This window comes from Chionomys nivalis, chromosome 8, assembly GCF_950005125.1.
Source record: "Chionomys nivalis chromosome 8, mChiNiv1.1, whole genome shotgun sequence".
Taxonomy (NCBI): domain Eukaryota; kingdom Metazoa; phylum Chordata; class Mammalia; order Rodentia; family Cricetidae; genus Chionomys; species Chionomys nivalis.
The window spans coordinates 18,616,120-18,637,587 of record NC_080093.1 but is presented as its reverse complement, the minus strand read 5'-3'; the positions used below and the strand labels follow the sequence as shown (position 1 = coordinate 18,637,587).

Below are 21,468 nucleotides of genomic sequence, written 5' to 3'. Positions count from 1 at the left end.
GGAAGGGAAGCGTCTGCTGGGCACGCAGCCGGGGCGGTTGAGGGCGCACAATTCCCGGCCGCTCTCCCCGGGAGACAGACGGCAGGGCGGGCACCTGGCTGGGTGGGGCCGAGGGGCGGTACGCACCGAGGGGGAAGCCAATGAGAAAACCAGGCCCGGCCCGAGGGGCGGTGCCGTCAGGTCACATGCGCACCTGGGACGACCGGCGGCGGAGGCACCGGCATCCCGAGCGGGAGGAAGGGAACGGGGCTGGGCCGGGGCGGGGTTAGGTAGGTGACTGACAGGCTCCGGGGGGCCGGCCCCAGCTGGGAGCCGCGAGCGAGCCCGGAGTAGCTGCGGCGGTGTCCGCCCCCTCCCTCCGCCCCTCCAGCCGGCTGGTCTCTGGCCGGGCACTGTCGCGGGCCCCCCTGGCCTGGCCACCTCCCTCTCCCCTGGCCCGCAAAGTTTGTGGCGAAGCCGGCGTCGGGCAGCGCGCGCCCCAGGGGAGATCCCAGGAGCTCCCGATGTCGGTCTGCGGGAGCCGTTGACCCAGGGACGCCGCGGTTCGGGGCAGCAGCGTGGAATAGCCGGCCGTCCTCCGTCTCCGGTGTATGGGGACCGGCTGAGAAGGCAGCATGGGCAACTGCGTGGGGAGACAGCGCCGGGAGAGGCCGGCTGCTCCGGGACACCCCCGCAAGCGAGCAGGTAACGAAAGGCAGCGGGGTCCCGGCGCATCGCCAGTTGGCCCCTGTCTTGCCCGAACCCTGGGGTTCCGAACGACCTGGCTTGGCTCTCGGCGCCTAGGTTCCCCCTTGGTTTTTCGGAGCCAGACGGGGACCTCCCCGGCGAGGGTTGGCTGAGACGCGAGTTGGGGTAACTGCGAGCGCTGACCCGGCTGCGAGGCCAACTCGCTCCCACCGGGAAGCTGGGGGTGGGGGCGGGGGCAGGAAATGTTTCCAGACCGCGACGAGGCCGGCGGAGGGTGCCGGACGAGTGCACTGCTGGTCTGGTAGCCCCGGCCGGGGTCGGCCGGCGGCCGGCCGGGGCGCGGCGTGGGCAGCCTGCGTCCCCAGAAGTCGGAGCGTGCGAGGCAAACACAGTCGCTCCTTCTAGAGAGTCACTGTGTCATCGGACTGCAGATCGTGTCTGCGAGATTCCGACTAGCAAAAGCAGTGCAGGACCATGGGGTAGAAATCTTTAATCCTCCCCACCCCTCCGCAGGGCTTTTTAGAGCCTCCTGGCCGTCTGGGAGTCTAGGAAAGGTGGGGTGCGGGGTGAGCGTCGTCAAGCCTTCTCAGCCCTGGGAATGGGATCCCTCTCAGCCTTGAGAATGGGATCTGCTCTCTGGCGGTGTGCGAAGCGCTAACAGCGCTGTCTTCACTTTCTTGGTACACCCCTCCGGTCCTGGTGCTGCGTCTGAGGGTCATTTGCCTGCGTCTTTTAGCCCCTTCTCTGAGGGTGTTGCAAGGAACTTATTATGCAAATGATAAACTGTGAAGCACAGAGGGACCTTCAACCCTGATCTGAATTTACCTTACTCCCTTCTGTGTAACACGCAGATCCAGAGAGGTTGGTCAGCCAGCTTCTCCTAAGTCACACAGCTAGTTAGTATAACAACCGGGGCTGGAATCCAGTCTCTTCTTCCTCTTTGTTACCACATACCCCTTTATGTAAGAGGAGCCACAAGCGCAGTTGTTAATGAAGTGGAAACTCGAGTTGGAGTTTCCTGTCTGCTTTGACACTGAAGGTGTGTGTTGTTTTGCTTGTGGAACCTGGGAAGGAGGATGGGGAGAAGCACGGGGGAAACAGGGAAGGAAGTCTGTGTGTGCAGGCAGGATGACTTGTGCGGACAGAAACGTTTTCATAGGAGGATAGGATAAAACTCACTAAAATTCTTTTGAAAGCAACTCTGGCCATTCTTCTGACCATGCACTTGTCAATTCATTCAATCAGTCAGCAAATACTTAATTTATATCCTCTGTCCTTGATTTTGCAGCATGGTTTCATGGTTGACAACCCTTTCCTGCCTCAAACTCCCACCACTTCTTTTGTCCATTTATCCTCATCCTGGTTTCATTTCTTTATCATTTTTTTTGGTATCCCTAGCCTCCAATTTTCGTTTTTGATTATTCTTGCCCACCCTCACCTGCTAGGTTGAAGATACCTGTGGCGTAGTATGACATTCTGGGTTTTCTCATTACACTCCCTCCCAGAGATAGAGCTTACTTAAGTGCACAACTCTTTGTCCATCAAAAAAGACTTCCTGTCTCCTAGTTACTAGCTTGATTCCCAGACCCCCATGTCTAGACAGACATAGGTACTGTGGATAGCTTTGGTTCAATCCCTCTAAATCAAGTTCTGCACTTCCTTACTCATCTGACTTGTGCTCGACTTTCTATCAACTAGTCACAGAGGCCTGCCAATTCTTTCATCGGCAAGTTTACAGATGTGCGCCTTCCCACGTGGTTCATGGTTTGTTTCCACGCCATCTCGAGCCCATCTATTCCCCCTAAGCTGCAGTGAGTTGTCCTTGGAGGGCTCCATCAGTCACTCATCTAATACCTGCACACAGTGTGTAGCTAGAAACCACTTGTGTGTCTAGACCCTAGTTTTTGTATTCAAAAAATGTTCTGGCTGGACAGTGGTGGCGCACGCCTTTAATCCCAGCACTCAGGAGGCAGAGCAGGTGGATCTCTGTGAGTTTGAGACCAGCATGGTTTACAGAGTGAGTTCCAGGATAGCTGGGTCTACATAGAGAAACGCTGTCTCCAAAAAACAAACAAACAAAAAAATGAACAACAAAACAATTTCTGTACTTTCTACCTCTACAAGACCTTTAACTTTCAAGAATGAACAAGTCTGGCCTGGTCCTTTTAGAACTGGATTGCTTCCTCTTCCCTGACAGTAAGAGCAGCAATGTTTGCGTATATCATTTCTCCATTATGAGGGTCTTTCTTCAGAGTACACCTCGACTCCTGTATTCATTTATCCACCTTCTTTGTCTTCATTTCTTTTCTTTCAAGACGGGGCCTTGCTACAGTATAGCATAAGCAGACTGGCCTGGAACTCCCTATGTAGCTAGTGTAGCCATGTAGTCTAGGCTCACCTTGACCTCTCCAGTGTCCAGAGTGCTGGGAATATAGGAGTGTACTAGTATATCCTATCTTTTTTAAAAAATTCAATTAGCGTACAAAGTAATGGGTTTGATTTTTGATATTTTCATACATCTGTGTCACGTACTTTCTCATAGCCATATCCATAGAAACACCTGCCTTGCAGTGCTCCCATCCCCAGCAGAACTGCTGAGAACTCCTGCAGACACATCACCTGTGCCACTTACTTAACAATTATCTGTTCTATATTATTAGTCATGTCTTTGAAGTTCACAGTCCTGTATCAGCAGCCAACACTGTAAGGCTGGAGACCTGGATTCTGTCTTTTCCTTGTGTATTGGTCTGCTTCTGTCACTCACTGCATACAACAATGTGTACACACAGCTCTTAGCACAGACTACAGAGGAAGCACTTGGTATCTGTTACTGTAGAAAGCTAACCTGACTTCATCCTGCCTCTTTAATCTTTTATGCAAACATTTTGCTGAAGTATATCTCCACTTTTTTTTTAACCTGCTAGTGAATGGTTCTTTTAATTCTTGGACCCTACTATGAATAGTTTTATTCATAAAGTCCAAAGCAAGGGCTACTTTGGAGGATGGCAGATTTGGTACAAGGGAAGGAATCCCTCTTAACTTCACAGCATGTACTTGGCATGCTGTAACATCTGCAGCTTACCTTTTCACAGGGACAGAGTTTCATGGTGTAGGACTAATGACTAGAACGGGGGGGGGGGTGGTTCAGAGATAAAATCCTGGCCTAGAATGTGAAGGGCCCTCCACTGAATATCCATCACTGGGTGTGGGGCGTGCTTGACCCTTCCCCATAACTGAACCATAACTTTGCCTGCCTTTTTTCTGAATGGGAAGAAAACCTGAACAGAGACATCAAACTGAGGGGCCAGTAAGATGGCTCAGCAGGTAAAGGCACTTGGCAAGCCTGGCCACTCAAGTTTAATCCTTGAGACCCACATGAGAGCAGAAGATCACATCCTGAATGTGATTCTCTGACTTCCATACTCACATCCTGGACAGAGCACATGTGCGCACATGAGAGAGGTGGGGCATGGTGGCACACACTCTGGATGCAGAGGCAGGAGAATCTGTGAGTTTGAGGCCAGCCTGGTCTACATTTTTAGTTTTGGTCCAAGCCAGGATTACAAGCCAGGACCCTGTCTCAAAAAACAAAATAAAAAAATTGAAAGCTCCTGAAGTCTAGTCCTAAGCCTCTGATCCTAGGCATGTCAACAAGCCTCTCTCTGAGCCACATTTCTAATAATGTCAGAAGGGGACAGAGTTATTCAAGGTCATTGTTGCTGTTTTATCATCTTCATAAAGGTGATTTTTCCAAACTGGAGTTATTGGAGTGAAATGCACCTCACAGTGCTACCTTTTGTCTTTAGCTCTGTCTTCTCAGTCATCTGACAAGTGAAACGGAATCAGTGCCCATGGTTGAGGAATCTCGGTCAGAGGACATTTTGCTGGAGTCAGTTTTCTCCTTCTATCTTGTAGTTTTCAAACTGCAGTCAAACATGGGTGGGTGCTCAGTAATAGTAGCAAGATCCTTCACCCACTGAGCCATCTTGCTGGCCTGGTTGTCATTTGTTCTTTTAAAATAGAAATAAATATTATTTTTAAGATTTATTTTTGTTTTATTTATGTGTGTTGTGTTTGTGGCTATGGGTACCCACAGAGGCCAGAAGACTGTTGGAGCTCCTAGAGCCAGAGGTACTAGTGGTTGTAAACCATCCAGTGTGGGTGCTGGCACTGAACTCAGGTTCTCTGAGTTGGGATAGCTATATCTCTGGCCCCCAAACAAGTATTATTTACTCTAGCCACATTTATTTCAGTTCCCATTTGGAACTCATTTGAATGCTAATGACTAGGGAAAGGAATATCATGCCTTTATAGTACTCTTCTTTGATTAGTGACATTTTAAATTTTCCTTGGGTAATAACTATAGTTATCAAAGAAACTAATGTATTTTTAAATATGTCTTTTGAGGTGAGTCATTAAGTTTTCTTACTATGTAGCCACTTTTAAAAGTATTTTTTAACCAGATGTGGTAGCATATGCCTCAATCCCAACACTCAGGAAGCAGAAGAAGACAGATCTCTGTGAGTTTGAGGCCAACCGGTCTAAAGCAGAGCCAGAGCTACACAGAAAAACACTGTCTCGAAACAACCAAAAAACAAAACAAGACAATATTTTTTAATTGTTGCTCTGAATGTACCCGGAGTAGGCTCAGGTTCCCTTTCTCTAAGTGTTGGCTAACCTGGATGCTTCCAAGACTACTTGAGGATATGTTCCTATGGAGAATACTTCTCACACAGTAGCTTGGGTCGATCAGTATCCTGCCCAGGAACTAGGTGAAGCAACTGGGTCCCCAGCCATGGCAGAGAGAAATTGAGGTGGCAGAACAGGCAAGTCTGTTGTGTGGCCCCACCCTGTGAGAATGTGGTAGGGCTGAAACCCAAATGTCTGACCCTGTGATGGACCTGGACTTTCAAGCTCACAGGTTAAAGCCCTGGGCCCTGTTTCAGCCTGGCTGGGTTTAGCTCTGTGGTTGCAGGGAGCCTACTTCTTGTGGGAGCTGTGGCTCGTCTTAAAGGAATAATTGAACAGCTTCTCCATTTGCTCAGTAAATATTTACTAAGTGCCAGATACCTTGCTGGCTATGGACAGGCATGATCCTTGGCCACACAGAGCTTACAGTCTTGGGGGTACAGATAATAATCACACAAGAAAATCACATATGATTACCTTTGTAAATCCTGTATGCTTATAGTATATGTATAGTTACGTATATGTTAGTGGCTCTCATGTTTATAATATCAATCCATCCTTTCCAACTCCAGTCGTGAAGATTTTTCTGTTTGTTCTACACCTTTACATCCAAAAGGTTTCTCACTTTTACATATCCAAACCAGACTGAGTCCCTACTTCTCTGTTACTGCCCCCACAAGTTGTTCTTGTCTGTTATTGGTGACTTCATTCTTCAGTTCTCTACATCCCCCAAACTCTCAAGTTTCTGTCTCAAGTTCTATATCCATTTACTGAATAAATCCTGTTGGCTTTGCCCTCAGTGTATTCTGAACCCAACCCGACTTGTTCCACTTTCACCCAGCTAAGCAAGCCATCATCAGCCTCTCAATTGACCTTCCTGCTTCTTCCTCTGCCTCCTAACAGACTATTTCTATCACAGCGGCCAGTGATGCTGTGAGATGGAAGTCAGATTTTGTTACTCCCTTGCTCAGCCCTTCCTGTGACTCCCCAGTTCATTCATCGTCCTTGTGGTGGCCCTACAAGGCACCCATGTACTTTCTCCTCATTTCCCTTCCCAGACCCTTGAAATCTGAAATGGTCCCATCTTCTCCTTAACCCTCCCAGATCATCCTTTTTGAACATCAGTTCCCTTCCCCTTGCTCTCAGCATTATCTGTTTCCCTTCCCTGTCCTATTTTCCTCCATAATCCATACCATCATCTAATATAGACTAGGTCCCCTTACTCTGCATTGTGCCAAAAGCAGTGCCTAACATGGTAGGCAATTAATATTTCTGTATGAAATTTGTGTGTAACAGTTAGTGGGCTCTGTGGACGATCTAAATGAGCATGCCTCCTGAGGAAGGGACTTGGGCACCTCAGAGTGGCCTAGGACCAGCATGCCTCTTACCTAGGAATGGATAAGCCTTCTAGTACCCGGAGGTATTATTGCAGTGGGCGCCTCATGCTGGGAAATAGAAGTGCTGAAGCTCAAGCACTTCTTAGAGCAAAGCCACTGTGAGGCTCCTAACCAGCCAGGAGCACTCTTGTTTGATGTGTGTAGGCTCGCCTGGTGTTCCAAGTCCTTAACTCACAGGGCAGGGAAGACGTAGTGGCCCAGTAGAATGTGAGGCAGGAAGTCAAGTGATGTGGATTCCAGGCCTCTTCACCATTGATTTGTTAGAGCATTTTTAGAATCATAGAATTTTAGAGCTGAAAAGAAGCCTAGAGGTTTCTTTAACCTCTTTTTTCTTGTCCAGCTATTAAAAAGGAGAACAAAGGTGTATCTGCTTCCTGCCTAGTTCACAGAAATATGGTGCAACTTGTATCAAAATTGCCCAGGCTCTGTCAGATATCGATTGTGTTGAGGTCAAGAAGCACGGAGCAGTCAAGGTCAAATGTATTCAAAAAGGAGGAGCGTTTAGTCTCTGCTATGCCCGTGATTGGTTTTGTAGGGCAGGTCACTTGTTTCATGCTTGACCGATCCTCTTTCTGAATAGATGTGTATCTGAGTTGCACACGCATACATATGTACATATATGACAGTGCTTCTAGTTTACTGCCACAAGAAGTTAGGAGGACAAAGTTAAGAGAGGTCATTTTATTTTTTTTTTTTTGGTTTTTCGAGACAGGGTTTCTCTGTGGCTTTGGAGCCTGTCCTGGAACTAGCTCTGTAGACCAGGCTGGTCTCGAACTCACAGAGATCCGCCTGCCTCTGCCTCCCGAGTGCTGGGATTAAAGGCGTGCGCCACCATCGCCCGGCAAGAGAGGTCATTTTAAATTCTGTTCATGGCTGCATGGTCTCAGTCCAGGCTTTCATCTGGCATTGCTGGGGAATGAAGCTTTGGTTCTTTTCTCCATTCTAGTTGTGTGGCTTTGGGTAAGCCTCTTGATCTCTTTAAGCCTCAGTTTCCCTGTTAGTGTAATGGAGAGACTGTCTCTCTTTGACCTCCGAGAGAGGTTGTAAGACTGGAGTGGCACCCTGGATGAACAAGAGACAATGTGAACTTCGAAGGTTCCTATTCAAAGAGGGGTTTTACAAAGACAGACATACCCAGTGACTTTTCCCCTTTTAGATCACTGAAGCTTACTCTTCTTAAGAGGCAAAACTATAGAAGATTAGTTCAAACCTATTTTTGGATGGGAATCACTGAAATGATTGAGATTCTCCTTGAGTAGGATAGATGCAGCATCAAAAACATTTTGTGACTTTGGGTTGTTGAACTCATACCTTGCAACCACAACAGGCCTCAGAAGCTTTATGCCAGAAAGACAAGAGTTCTGGGTGGGGAGGAAAGTGATAGGGCAGAAGGGAACTGTGAGCCACCTTGCCTGGTTAGTTACTGAGTCTCTAATAATGGGAAGGTCTCTTGGGCTCTAGGCCTGAAGGCTTCTACGGAGTGGCTCCACTGCCAAGCTGTTGCCACCTGTGAACCTTGTTCGGCCTTCTTCCTGGAAATGAGTGGCCCCTTTCCCCGCCTTTCCAATAAAACAAAAACAAGTGGCATAGTTAAGATGGGCCACCCAGGAAGTGGAGACACATGAATCAGGAGTTTAGGCTACATAGCAAGTCTGAGGCCAGCCTGGACTGTACTGAGACCCTGCCTCAACAAAACAAAGCCCCATGGCTAACCATACAAAAAACGTAAAATGTACTTTAGTTTTTAATGGTACTAAGGATGACGTCCTGGACCTTATACAGGCAAGGCAAGTGCTGTACCACTGAGCTATCTATACCCCGTCTTGGTTTTTTGGGTCTCACTCTGAGCTCAGACTGGACTGAAACTTGATATTTAGCCCAAGCTGGCTCTGAAACTCATATTTGTTCAGTGTCTTGCCTCTGCCTTCTGAGTGTTGGGATTACAGGAATGTGGCTTCTTGCCTGAGTAACATATTTTCAGTATTCATCCATATCATAACAGGATCAAATTGTCTTTTCAAAAAGAGAACTAATACCTCATTGTCTTGCTATTTTGCTTCTGTATCTTTAAAATACCCAAACTAATGGTTTATCGTGTAGTGGACATTTCTGGTGGGCTCAGATAGCCCTCAGTGTCTCCAGGAAACAAACAACAGAGCGGCAGATCCAAACTTGAAGCCTGAGGGGTGTTCCAGAGGATACAATACATGGGCTTGGGTGTAGGCCAGCGTCTCTCCTAGTCAGTCAGAATCTGGCTTGCTTCTGGGTTTCTAACTCCACGGCCAGCAGTTGGGATAGATAATTTCTGTGCTCTGGTAATTCATCTGGCTCCTAAAGCGTCATCTTACTCAGGCCTAGAGAGCCACTTGTCTTCTGCTCCTGTTGTAGACAAGAGGGGTAGACTTGTGGTTCCCATGGGGGAAGGAAGGCAGGGTGTGTCTCAGGGCTCTGACTACCTGGCATTCATTGCCCCCCCCCCGCAAGAATAACATCCCGCATGCTTTCAGAGTGCTCTGTGTTCATCACACTTGCACCATCCTCTACCCTGTTTTTATTGCGCTCAGGATAACCCATCAGGAAAGGGGCTGCATCCTCTGCAGTACTGTATCTCTGTGGGGCCTACAGCAGTAGAATGGCTCCTCATTTGTTCCTGTTTCTTCTGACAACCTCGTTCTAGGAGCTTAGCGTGAACAGTGTATTTTTTCCAGAGCCTAAGCCTAGGTGCCTTAGAGTCAGCAAGCAGCATATACCTGACAGGTGAGCCCATAGGCTATAAGTTTGTTGTTTTGAGATCTTAGAATTACAGCTAGTGGGAGGTCATCTGGGGCACACCAGGTTCCAAGAGCATCAGGTACAGGATCCAGGTGAATCCCCATAACCAAAGGTTGCTATTATCGTCATTTAAACAGATAAAGAAACAGTCCCTGAGAGACAGCCTTGCTGTATAAGGCCACGCAGCTCTTTGCACCTCTGCAGTGAAACCCTGATGAGCTGAGATGTCAGACGCAGGCTCCTGAACACCACTGTTTGTTGTTATTGAATTTGGAGAAAGAGAACCACTTTTGTTGTTTCTGGTTTTAACATTATTTTTAAATTCTTACCATGTAGCCCAGAGTAGCCTCAGACTCATTAGGTAGCCCAGGCTGGACTGGAACTTGCAATCTTCCAGCCTCTAGCTTATCTGTTACCAATCATGGGGCCCTATCTCTAGCAAGGGAGAAGCAAGAGGATGACTCATGAATATGAAACCATCCTAGTCTACATGACCAGTCGGGGCTACATATTGAGATCCTATCTGAACAAAACAAAACAGAAACAAAACCAGGTTTCTCTGTGGCCCTGGCTCTCTAGAACTCCCTCTGTAGACCAGGCTAGCCTTGAACTCAGAGAACTGCTTGCGTCTGCCTCCCGAGTGCTAGGATTAAAGAGGTGCACCACCACACATATCTCCTAGTACCTTGCTAGGACCCTTCACAGGCCTTATCTCATTTTGTCTTTTATTTTACCTATGATGGGCTAGAGAGATGGCTCAGCGGTTAGGAGCATTGCCTGCTCTTCCAAAGGTTCTGAGTTCAATTCCCGGCAACCACATGGTGGCTCACAACCATCTGGATTGAGGTCTGGTGCCCTCTTCTGGCCTGCAGACACAGACAGAATATTGTATATATTTTACCTATGAGAACAGCTTTTTCTGTGGATATTGATGGCCAGGAAGGCAAAGTAGTTGGTGATGGACACAGTACTGAGAAGAGGTGGAAACAAAACCCACCCTGAGGCCTTGAACTCTTTTTGTTTGTTTTTCAAGACAGCAGTTCTCTGTGTACCTTTGACTGTCCTGGTACTCGGTCTTTAGACTAGGCTGGCCTCAAACTCAGAGATCATACTGCCTCTATCTCCTCAGTGCTGTGATTAAAGGTGTGCGCCGCCACCACCTGGCAAGGCCCTGAACTCTTAATTCCTTGTCCACAGAGCATGTTTTGCTGCAGCCCTACCAAGCCCAAGGGAAGCAGCCAGACTGACAGCTGTGAGATCTGCCCAACTCCATGATGGAGATTCCCCCTCCCCCCCGCCGTTGCTCATTCTACCTTGTCTAGTTTCCTGGCCCCAGACCATACCTTCATAGGCAGAAAAGCCTAGCCATCTTGGCACATAGTAGGTACTTGATAGATGTGCCAGCCAGGACTGTTGTTTGAGGGCTTAGTGCTGGAGGCAATGGAGTCCCAGCCAAGATCCTGATCCTAAAGAGAAAACACCAGTTAATGCAAATGCTCTTACTTCCCCCGCCTTCTCCCAGAGTGAACCCCCACTTTCCAACTCCCAGGTGCCAGGGACTTGAAGAAAGGAGTTGCCCACGCTTTGCAGCCTTTGAATTATTCTCCTACTCCCAAGGGAAAAGAAGCAAGGGAGAGCCAAAGTGCTTGCAGAACCAGGCGTCACTCTTTGTGATTAGTAAGATGAATGATCCCTTGCTTTGCTCAGCATTTTGTAGTTTTCAAAGTGCTTTCTCAACCACTGTGTACTGTTTGATCCCCACAGCCTTCCTGATAGGTAGGCTGGGCAGAAATCACTTTTCTCCTTCCAGGCACCGAGACTTGGAGGGTCCTAAGCTGCCCCAGGTTTTTGACTAGCAAATAATGAAAGCCTGGGGCAGGGGCAGGAGGCAATTGCTTCATAGCTCACTTTTTTTTTTTTTTATGTGTATGGGTGTTTTGCCTGCATGCATGTACTGATGTTCAGGGAGGCCAGAAGAAGGTGTAGGATCCCCTGGAATTGAAGTTATAGACTGTGAGCTGTCATGTGGGTGTTGGGGATTGAACCTGGAACCTTTGGAAGTGCTCTTAACTGCTGAGCCATCTCTCCAACCCCTCCACTGCTTTCTTACTGTGTGAAAAAAACCCAGGACAAGCTTCAGTTTCTGCATCAGTAAAGTGGTGACCAGGGTAGCTATTTAGAGTACCCAGTGTTAAGTGTGATAATGAGTGGGAGGGATCAGCTAAGTGCCCACGCCCATTCTAGAGGATGGTGCTAGGTTTTTACTGAAGAGAACCAAGGCAAAGCACTGGTTCCTTTGAAGACAGTCTTTCTTAACCCGTGTAGAGAGAAACAGAGGGTAGCTCTTTCTCCAACCTAGGAAATCTGCTGGTGGTCACCCTTCTGACCCCTTCCTGCAATCGGTGTATAATAGGACTGGCCATGAGTTTTCTTTGATTTACAAATAATAGAGTTCTTTTAAAGGAAGATTATAAGATAGTTTTCTTTTGTGGACAGGAAACTATGGTAATTATGGTAAATATTTTATTCATTTGGTTTCTCCTTGTATTTTCTCAGATCCTCTAGCTCATTAGCTATGTAATCTTAGGCAAGTTGAGTTTTTTTTGGCTCTCAGTTTGTTCATCTGTAAAATGGAGAAGCAGTACCTACTTCAAAGGGTTGTAATGAGGATTAAATGAGCTACTCTGGGTAAAGAATTGTGCCCAGGGCACAATTAAATATACCATAATGTTAGTTATTTACTACTGTTACTTCTGTACTTGGCAACTGTCTTCATCTACTCCTCCTCCAGTTAAGATAACCAACTGATGTTCAAATGCAAGATTTGATTCCTCAGCTATTCCCTGGGCTAGCTACCATTCTTTTTAATTCCATTTATTCAGGAAGGCAAATTGTAAGCAAGTTGCCAGACAGTGATGTTATTATAGAGATAGCCTTGAATTCAGCTTCATTTTTTTAAATGTGAATCATTCACAAAAACTTGAGAACTTCAATTCTCATTAGTAGCAAATCATTGGCAGTGCTCCCAGCTGGCCGCTCTTGCTGATGATTTCGGCAGCAGCCAGTGGCTGTTCTAGGCATCTCCAAACAGGCGTAGACATTTCTTGCTCAGTAGGTCAGAGCTGGGGAGCGCACTCAGTTTGTTGGGGCTTCCCTCCAGTTTGGCTGAACTCCACTCTGAGACTCTTTGGGGTTGCCTTCCCTACTTGTCTACTGCAGGTCAGCGTCAGTCACCCCTCTGACCTTTCAGATGTTGATGATGTCCTTTGTCACCAGAGCCACTTTGCACACCTGATAAGCAGCACCTGGACATAGGCTCAAATCCTGTTCGCTTACATGTAATAAGCATTCACACCTGTCTTATACGAGCATCGTGTAGATGTCCCCCGCCCTCCGTGACCCCAACCAGGCAAGTGTCTCTTCTTTAGGGGAGAGACTTTGTGATATTAACTATTGTGTGAGAAATGGAAAGGGGTTCACATAGTAAGAAGTAGAAGAATTTGGACTCCAGACCATTCTTTCTGTTGCGCTGGGTTCCTTCCTGCCCTCCCTGCCTACCTTCCATTTCAGCAAAGGGCTCACTGCTCTCTAAACAGGTATAGCTAGTTTGCTGACGTCATTGCCACTTGTGACTAACACTACACCCTACTTCTGCTGGTTCCTGTGTACCTCCTGAATGTTCCAGAAAGTACATTTATAACAATGTTCGTAAGTCCATCTTCCCACTGCAACCACCCCAGCATCTGGGGCAGGCCATACTTAACCTCTGTAATATGGGATATTACATGCAACATTGATGTTTTGTTTTTCCTAGCAGAAGCACCTATTCTCTTGAAATAGATTCACACACTGTTTTATCTCTCAAGTCCTGCCCCCAAGCTGCAGAAATCTTTGTCATTGAAGTGAGTGCAATTGATTATCTACCCTATTTATGGTAAGTCCCTTCCCAAGTGTTTAACATTAACAGTATTCAGTTTTTACATTGGTCTTGCAGTTTTGGGCCCGTGACTTCTACTTTAGTGAAGTCCTAACAGATGAGGAATGCAAGCCTTTGGAGGACTGGGATTGAGCCACAGCTCTGTGCACATTAGGCAAGCACTCTACTAGTGAGTTACAGCCTTAGCTGGAAGAAGGACACTTAGGGGGAGAGCCGCTGTGTGAGAGCTCTACCTAGCCACTCTGCTAACCACTTCTCTGAAAACTGCCTTGCCAGAAGTAAGGGCGCACAGCACAGAGGGCTAGCCCCAGTTCCTCCAGGAGCTCACAGGCTGACTAATACCACGTTTCTGTGATTTGTTTTTCAAAATCAATTTTCTCCTACCCACACCTACCCCTCCAGGCACATCTGTAGCTCATAGTGCCAAGATGTCAAAGGGACCCAGGAGGCAGTGCCCGAGGGAGCCCACAGTGCTCTGCACAGCCATTTTATGCCTTAGGCCAGCTCCTGTTTACTTTGTCTTCTGAACTCTCATGCCTGGTCCACAGAACCCAAAGCTCACCTGAGTCTGGCTCACTGTGATAATCCTGGCATGCCCTGGGTCCAGGTCCGGGTGCTGAGGAGGAGAGTGGAGACATCATTTGGCTTGAAATTTACTGTTCCTGTGAATTTTTGTTTGTTTTTCAAGATAGGGTTTCTCTGGAGCATGTCCTGGAACTTGCTCTGTAGGCCAGTCTGATCTCAAACTCATAGAGATCTGCCTACCTCTGCTTCCGGAGTGCTGGGATTAAAGGCGTGTGCCACCACCGCCTGGTTTGTGCCTGTGAATTTTTACATGGTCTATCAGAATCCTTTAAAAATTTCCTGTTATTCACTGTATTATTTGGGGTCTCTCTCTCTAAGGACAGAATGGACTGACTAGCCTATTAGAGTCAATAGGCAAAAAAACAGCCACATTCTCTGGAGAATGCCTGTAACCTGAAACTGACCCTTTCTGCTGAAGCTGAGCTTAGCTTTGTCCTACTGTTGAAGAGGCAGGGCTGGGTGGCCAGTCCTTGACCATCAGACACGTCTTCTGAAGGCCAGGGTGGAGAATTCGGCCTACTGTAGTTGACAGCACCTTTCCTTTGGCATGAGGGCCATGGCCCCAGAGGCTGCTTCTGAGAAGCCGCTGCAGCCTTAGGCCCCATTTTTCATGTTTCTACTTACCATACTATGCCAGGCTGGGTATAGGTAGATGCGGGGAGTGGGGGGCTCAGTTATGGAAGCAAAGTGATAGGTTTCCCAAACCTGTGAGGTTGATGGGCTTATCCAAATAATATCCATAAAAGGGAAAGAGATTGGTATTATGGGGGATTCAGTGAGAATAACTTGAGGTTCTGGGTCAAGCCATTGGTCAGTGCATATATGGTGTGTATTGGGTGTTCTGGTACCTGATAGGAACACTGACCCTGCTTTCCTGTGTTCTTTGTGATCGTTCGTCCTGCTACGCAAACAGGTGTACATGACATACTTGTCCGTTATATCATCTGTGGTGGTTATGGACTGCCTCGAGGAGGAAGCAAAGGCAAAGACAGGGCATCATTTCAAACATAGCTAACTGCGTGGACAAGCCTTGAGTGACACAATATAGACAAGTTGAGACAAAGGCAATGTGTAGACATTTAAGTGTGAGTTGAGGTGGAGAGGTCCCTGTAGACTCAAAGTATTATGGGAAGGAACTAAGTTGCTCCTTGGGAGGCAGGAGTTGGTAGGGTTAGAATAGAGCAGAGAGCAGGCTCTATTCTAAATGGGCATAGTTTGTAGAAAGGTGAGTGATTACTTTAAAAGAGGATGCAAGTGGTAGCAATAAAATTTTCTTTATTGTAAAAGCAAAGTGCATTCACATAAAAATGTGAATTACAATGCTAGAAGCACAAAGAAAAAAAATTGTGTATTTCCCCGACCTGGAGAGTCTACATTCTCCTTTGATGTTTATCTAGCTCCTCACCACCACCCCCCACATACACACCCTTTGCTCTTCTGCACCAAAATCTTGAATAGTGGTCACGGTGTTTGGATAAAGGGGATCCCCTGTTGGATTTTGTACAAGGGAAGCATATACATAAAGTGACTTGGGAATAAGCACCTGGCATTGTTAGCAGGCAAGATTGGAGCCTGTCATGCATGGTGGTTTTACCACTTAAGGTTTGGAACTTGTGACTGCAGGTATGGCTCAGTGATTGACAGCACTTGTTCTTGCCAGGACCTGGAATCTTACAGATTTCCAGTACCCACCTGCAGCTCACAGCCATCCATAACTCCAGTTTCAGTGTCTTCTAGAGCAAAACATTCATACACATAAAATAGGTAAATCTTTTAAAAACGGTTTGGGGCTCATTTCATCACTCACCCGCCTCATAAGAGTGTCAAGTTGACACCTCTGATCCCCCAGGGGTCAAGGACAGGAATTTCATCAGTTATCTAAAACACTTGCTGCCAACTCCTGTTCTCCCCTTCCGCAGGACTCTTCCTCATTTGCCATCTACTTTCTCCAGAAGCCCTCCTCTGAAGTCACAGACACAGAGCTAGTTTGGCCACACCACAGACCTTTCTACTGTGTGAGGTCATTTCAGGGGAGAAACTATATATAGCGGAGGACCAGCATCAGGACAGCCCTGCATTGTCAGGCCATTTAGCATCACCCTTCCGCTGATGCTGGCAGGGTCACCTCAGACAGAACTGTCTCGTGGGGGTGGGGCATGATAGGAACAGCCCAGGGTGTGTCCTCCACATAAGGCATTAGTCTCTCAATCCTCATCTGAATGATGGAGTTGGTCTGGACCAGGATTCATAAAATGTTTTTAACTACTGAAACCTTTGCAGATGGAGTCACAAGAGGCTCAATAAATACAACCAAATGAACATTGCTTTGATGGAAGTCAGGGAGAATGGGCCCCAGAGATTACACTTAGGTCTTCAGGTCCTACAAAGTGCACATTTTGAAAACTAGACAAAATGCTCCTCTGAGGTGTCTTCAGCCTTAGAAATCTTGGGTCTAGCCTTGTGTGTAGTCCCTGGAATAATTGTTCTTAGCTTTAGGACCTGTTAGAGACTGTTGGTTATCTTGGACAGATGAGGATTGTGGTAGAAGACAGAAATCTCAGGGCAGTGTTTTGGGGTCTGTTTGGTTTTGGTTTTTCAAGACAAGGTTTCTCTGTGTAGCCCAAGCTATTCTGGAACTCTCTCTGTCTACCAGAGTGTCCTGCCTCTGCCTCCTGAGTGCTAGGATTAAAGGTGTATGTTACCGCCGCCCAGCAGGGCAGTTTTTTTTGTAGTGGGGACAGTCAGAGGATGGCACAGTTTGCCGCTTCAGTTTACCCTGCTGGCCTGAACTTTGAAGACTTGTTATTTCTGACCTGCTCCTGCCTGTCTTTCATTTTAGTGCTGCTTTGCTCCAAAGAAGAGATGAAAATGAGGATGTGATGCAGGGAAAGTGCATTTAATTTGAGCAGCCTTGGACTGCCTGAGTTCCTCACTTTATGTAGCGTATTTGTGGAGTACCATGGTGCCTTTGGCAGAAATAGGAAAGCCCAAATCTGGGGCCAGTTTTTCTTCATTCAACAAGCATTTGTGGAACACCTGCTTTGTATTCTTGGAAAAGCTTAAAAGGGAGACCCCAGCTATATTAGGACCCCCCAGATCTCAAGTAATGCAAAACAACTGAATCTAGCTTAATTTAGCAAGAAGGACCCACAAGCAGGATTGGTGCCTGGGCAAAGTCACCTCTTTTGCTCAGCTCTTTGTCAGCATCTTTCTCTGCTCTCTGGCTGCTCTGTCCAGGGCTCACAGGTCCTGTGTGTTCCTGCACAGTTCCAGTCATGCTCAGATAAACTGAGGTCTCTCCGCTTCAGAATGTGCATTCCTAGAGGGTCAGGGCTGATCCTGCTCATCTCAGGTGTCCACCCTTGGTCTTCTAACTCCAGTCAGGAAATACAGTCATGTAAGACAGAGCAAGTCTGGCATCGGCCATTCCAAACACTGCAGACTGGGGACAGTTCCAGAAAATGTGAACTGGGACCTGCACAGCTGTGAATCTCTGTACTCCTGTAGGCCTTCATGAGGAATTCTGGTCCTGGGAAGGAAACCAAGTGTGTGAGGAACATGTCATAGCCACACAAGGAGGCAGTGAACAGTTCCCTTGGCAGCGCTTGTTTGCTGCCTAGAAGGTTCTCCCAGCAAGGGCTGTTGGATCAAAGAGCAAGGCTCCCTGAGCGGGGCAGCAGGAACCAACCAGGTCAGCTCAGGGAAGGGAGTGCCCTGAGGCTACTGGTCCCCAGAACAAGCCTGGAGGTAGCTCTGTCTCTGGGACTTTCCCCTTGGTAGTCCCAGCCTTCTTACTCATCAACTTGTTCCATGGTCTAGCATACCAGAACCAACATCCATGGGATACCAGTGTAACCAGCCAGTGAATCTCTACAGGTTATTGGGCAGGCCATTAAGGAACACATACATGTCCTCATGTCTTCTCCAGTCAAAAGGGTGTGCATGCTAGAGTGTAGAAGCTTGAATGAAGGCACAGAGAGAAGGGCTAGGAAGGAGAACTAAACTAAGCTAGAAGAAGGGTACAAGGAGGGACTAGCAAGTATGTTTTTCGAAGAGGGGCATTGACAGTTAAGGCTTGAAGGACACCTTGACTGCAGAATTTAGGGACAGATCTGGTGAACTGTGGCCAGCTGGATGCCAGGGACCTGGGAGGACACTTCTGGAGTGGGATAAAAAGGAAGGGATAAGGAAAGATGGAGACCACCTAGAAGAACAAGGTGCTTCAGGCAGAGAGGGATGGGTTGGGACTAAAAGTGCAAGGGTTGCATAAGAAGCTCATTGAGAAAGTCTGCAGGACCTGATGACAGGTCAGCTGCTATAGTGGGAGAGCTAGAGGTGTGGAAGCAGATGGTAGGGGACTTTAGTACAAACAGGATTGTATGAATGTGTGTGTGTGTGTGTGTGTGTGTGTGTGTGTGTGTGTGCACATGCATGGAGTGCTGGAGCTGGAACCTAGGATCTTGCATGTGCACTAAGCAAGTGTTCTACCCCTGAGCTACATCCCAAGAGCCCTGATTGTTTCCTCAAGGGAGTAGGAGCACTGCTGGAAAGTTTGTAGTTTCTAGCCTAGACTGGGGAGAAGTTAATGTATTTGAAGCAGAAAAGGAAGTTCTGGGGTAAAGGGGGAGACTGCTGGAGAATAGATCTTGCTCTACTTCTTAAGAAGTGTGACCTTGGCCAAGTAGCCCCAGCTTCCTCTTCAAAATAGGAACATCATCTGCCCAGCCCCTCACAGAATTGGGTGAGAGTCAAAGGTTTTATGTGTGACAATGCTTGTACATGGCAAGCTTTATAGGTGTTGGCATCTTTTTAGCATGGCCTTTGATGTGATGCTGCTACACAGTGACCCCTGTAGGATCAAGGAGACCCAGCAGGTCTAAGATGTGATTTGATATTGGCTCTACCCAAGCTGCCCCATACTCCCGTTCAGATGACATACTTCTGTGTGTTACTTGGGCGTGGTGTGAAGCCCTATCTGAGTGACCTTTTAGGTCTTCATTCCAGATTACTTATTTTTTTTTTTCCCAGACAGCATTTCACTATTTAACATTAGCTGTCCTGGGACTTAGTTTGTAGACTGGGCTGACTTTGAACTCACAGAGATCCATTTGCCTCTGCCTCCCTGCTGGGATTGAAGGTGTGCGCCACTACACCTGGCTCCAGATGACTTCTGTTGGTCTCCCATGACTGTTCACTATGTGTGTAGTCAGGGCAGGACTGGGTCAGGAGGGAGATGGCTGGGCCCATCTTCCAAGAGAGAAAGGCAGTTAAAAAGGACCTGTGGGTAGGCAAACTGATGTCCTGGTGTGGAATGTGAGAGCCTCGTGATGGTTATGGCCACTCCTCTGTTCATCATCCATGTTGGCGTCTGTGACCTGCTCACCATTAAGAAAATCATGTTCTGCCGGGCAGTGGTGGCGCAAGCCTTTAATCCCAGCACTCGGGAGGCAGAGGCAGGCGGATCTCTGTGAGTTCGAGACCAGCCTGGTCTACAAGAGCTAGTTCCGGGACAGGCTCCAAAACCACAGAGAAACCCTGTCTCGAAAAACCAAAAGAAAAAACAAAAAAGAAAAAAAAAAAGAAACTGTCCAAAGAAAATCATGTTCCCAAGATACCAGGAAAGGGGGAATGGTGAAATGCTATAGCTGGTTTTGCCACTGGCCTAGGCAGAGGACCCAGGTGGAGATAGTGAGTGGTGGTAGCGAGCAGAATACTAGCTAAAGTCCAGGGCTCATTGAGTCTAGGGAGGTAGAACAGGCTTCAGGAAAGGGCCAGGACAGACAGAGGAGAGGCTGTGGTGTTCCTTCCCATCGTGCCCTACCCTCTCCAAACAGTCTGATACTTCTCTCTAGCTGCCCTCCTGTAGGATGGGACCCAACTCCCCTCTGCACTCATTGACCTGCTCTTCCTCTGGATCTTCCACAGCTTTCTTTAATCGGCAAGCCTACCCTCTGGTGTCCTCACTGCCTTTGGTGTGTGTCTTTCTCACTCCATAGCTTCTTTCAATTTTTCTGTTCATTCCCACCCCCCAGCCTCTGTGGGAGCTGCCTGGTCTCCCCCACCACAGGCCAGACTTTGAATTCCCGTGCCAGCCTGTTCCCAAACTAGGCCCCTTAGCATATTTCTCTTCCTAAAACGCAGCTGCTCTGTGTTCCCCTGACCTACCCAGCTGTTCTTGTCCTCAACCAGAGTTGTCACTTGTGACAATAAATAGGGAATGAAAAGCAGAGGGTTGCCAAGTGTTTGTTGACTGCCCTTCCTGCTGCCCAAATTCCTACTGGGAAACAACCTTAGCAGAGACATAATAAAGCTAACCCCAGTACTTTTTGTGTCCACGTAGGATTTTACATGTATTATTTTATCTTCATGGAAGCCACTGAACTAAGTTGTATATTTATCCTCTTATAGGTGAGGGAGATTAAGGTTCAGAGATGTTATATAATTTCATCAGCACCATCAATAAGTTGAATCAGACTAGAACCTGTGTTGGTCTGATTCCCATGGTCATTGTCCTGGCCTTGGTGGTGTCCTTGCCACCCACTGCAGAAGGAGAGTTAAGGGAGTGCAAAGCAGATGTTCCAAAGCCCATTTAAACCCCAGCTTCTCCTGTTCCCCAATTGGCTGTTACAAATTGCTGCTAGCACAGTTGAGGAAACCCCACATTGTCATTCTCAGAGCTGAATGTTGTGTTCTCCATACCCTGGGCAACACAGAGAACATGTGGGTGGGAATGGTTTGAATATTTCTCTTTATTATGGATTCTCACATACCAGTGGCCTATTTCACAGTAAGGAAAATACGTTCCTGAAGCCCTAGACCAGTGGTTTTCAAACTTCCTATCAACCTTCCTAATGCTGTGACCCTTTAATACAGTTCCTCACATTGTAGGGACCACCAGTGTTTTTCCTTAATAACTAATTTTGCTACTGTTAGGAATTGTGTAAGTATTTGATATGCAGGATGGTCTTAGGTGACCCCGATGAAAGGGTTGTTCAACCCGCAAGGGGATGTGACCCACAGGTTGAGAGGCACTGCCCTAGGTCTTTATATGATGCGATCTTGGCAGAGGGGTTTCCAAAGGAGAAACAGCTGTCGAATCCTTTGACTGCTCTGTAGCAGTCTTTCCACTGAAACTCTGGTGCCTCCCTGTTCTGATATGTCCACAGTGTGTCCTCTGATGCCCTTTTTGTCTGTCGTTGTCTGCAAGTGGTAACAGTCAATGGGAAGCAAAAATGGATTGTAATCTCTGAGGACTGTGGCAAATATGACATTTGAAAAGCATATTTGCCAGGCGATGGTGGTGCACGCCTTTAATCCCAGCACTCGGGAGGCAGAGGTAGGTGGATCTCTGTGAGTTCAAGGCCAACCTGGTCTAAAAGAGCTAGTTCTAGGACAGGCTCT

At 47.5% G+C, this 21,468-nt stretch overlaps 1 protein-coding gene across 1 annotated transcript in view; it reads left to right on the top strand.

The window, feature by feature from the left end:
• The first annotated feature begins 36 nt into the window (after positions 1-36).
• The window catches only part of Ubtd1 (ubiquitin domain containing 1), a 57,725-nt gene continuing 36,293 nt past the window's right edge, over positions 37-21,468 (top strand). The window contains exon 1 of the mRNA XM_057778545.1: positions 37-684. Coding sequence (XP_057634528.1) covers positions 615-684 — 70 coding nt within the window. The 5' untranslated portion in view covers positions 37-614. The remainder of the gene's footprint in view (positions 685-21,468) is intronic.